The following is a 909-nucleotide window of genomic DNA, read 5'->3' on the forward strand; positions in this document are numbered from 1 at the left end:
GCTGTTGCACCAGTCTTGCTCCAGGTACGCGATGGAGAGGACCACGATGAGACGCCGGCACCGGCTCACGTTCATGATCAGGTCGGCTGATGGCTCTGTGGGCAAAGGGATTTCAAGCCCCCCGGTGCTGTTGTCACCGCTCTGCCCCACCCCATGTGGGGCCGGTGCCCACCTGAGTTGGGCAGGATGGTTTGCTCATCCAGGAAGAGCTTGTAGCCGTAGCGGTTCTCCAGCTGTGGCTTCACGATGAAGTGGACAAACTTTCGGTCATCCGGGGCGGTGGCGTGGGAGACGAAGGCGTCGTACAGCTTCCCGTCTGGGGGGAGCCACGGGGAAAGGGGGTGTAACACCGGGGAGGGCTCTGCGCGCTGGCGAGCCCCTGGCCTGGGGGAGGCTTTTCCCAAGGGGGTCACCAGCTCTGTGCCCTTCTCTGGTGACTCACCGTTGATCTCCAGCTCGCCGTAGCGGTTCCGGTACCAGAGGAGGACGCTCAGGCGACATCGGACATAGAGCCCAGCCAGAAGGATCAGGAGTGCCAGGACTAGGAGGGCTGCCAGCACCGCAGGCACGTGCCCTGCTGCCTCTGCAAGGACAGGGAAGGGCTTGGTGAGTGTGGCCAGTGGCCCCTGGCCCGGGTGTTCTGGGTTTGGTGTGGGTTTGTGCCGTAATACGCTGCCCTGGGAGAGGCAGCGATGATCCCCATGGGGCTGCCACTCCTGCCCTGTGCAGGCGGGTCCTCCTTGGAGGTGTCCCTTCACTGTCCCTGGCATGTCCCTACCCACTCGCCGCAGGGTGAAGGTGGCCGTGGTGTTGCTGACCCAGCAGGCAAACACCCCGAAGTCACTATCGTGTGTGAGGTTGAGCTGCAGGATGCTGGCGAGGAGCCGCTCTGAGGCATTTTGGGCAAAC

The 909-nt window shown here is 63.5% G+C and overlaps 1 protein-coding gene across 1 annotated transcript in view; it reads right to left on the reverse strand.

Moving 5' to 3' along the window:
• The window catches only part of SIGIRR (single Ig and TIR domain containing), a gene marked incomplete at both ends in the record, with an annotated part of 1,131 nt that extends 232 nt beyond the window's left edge, over positions 1-899 (reverse strand). The window contains 4 exons of the mRNA XM_010177014.1: positions 1-95; positions 173-316; positions 443-583; positions 779-899. Coding sequence (XP_010175316.1) covers positions 1-95; positions 173-316; positions 443-583; positions 779-899 — 501 coding nt within the window. The remainder of the gene's footprint in view (positions 96-172; positions 317-442; positions 584-778) is intronic.
• Positions 900-909: the final 10 nt, after the last annotated feature.

This window comes from Antrostomus carolinensis, unplaced genomic scaffold (genome assembly GCF_000700745.2).
Source record: "Antrostomus carolinensis isolate BGI_N321 unplaced genomic scaffold, ASM70074v2 scaffold34241, whole genome shotgun sequence".
NCBI lineage: Eukaryota > Metazoa > Chordata > Aves > Caprimulgiformes > Caprimulgidae > Antrostomus > Antrostomus carolinensis.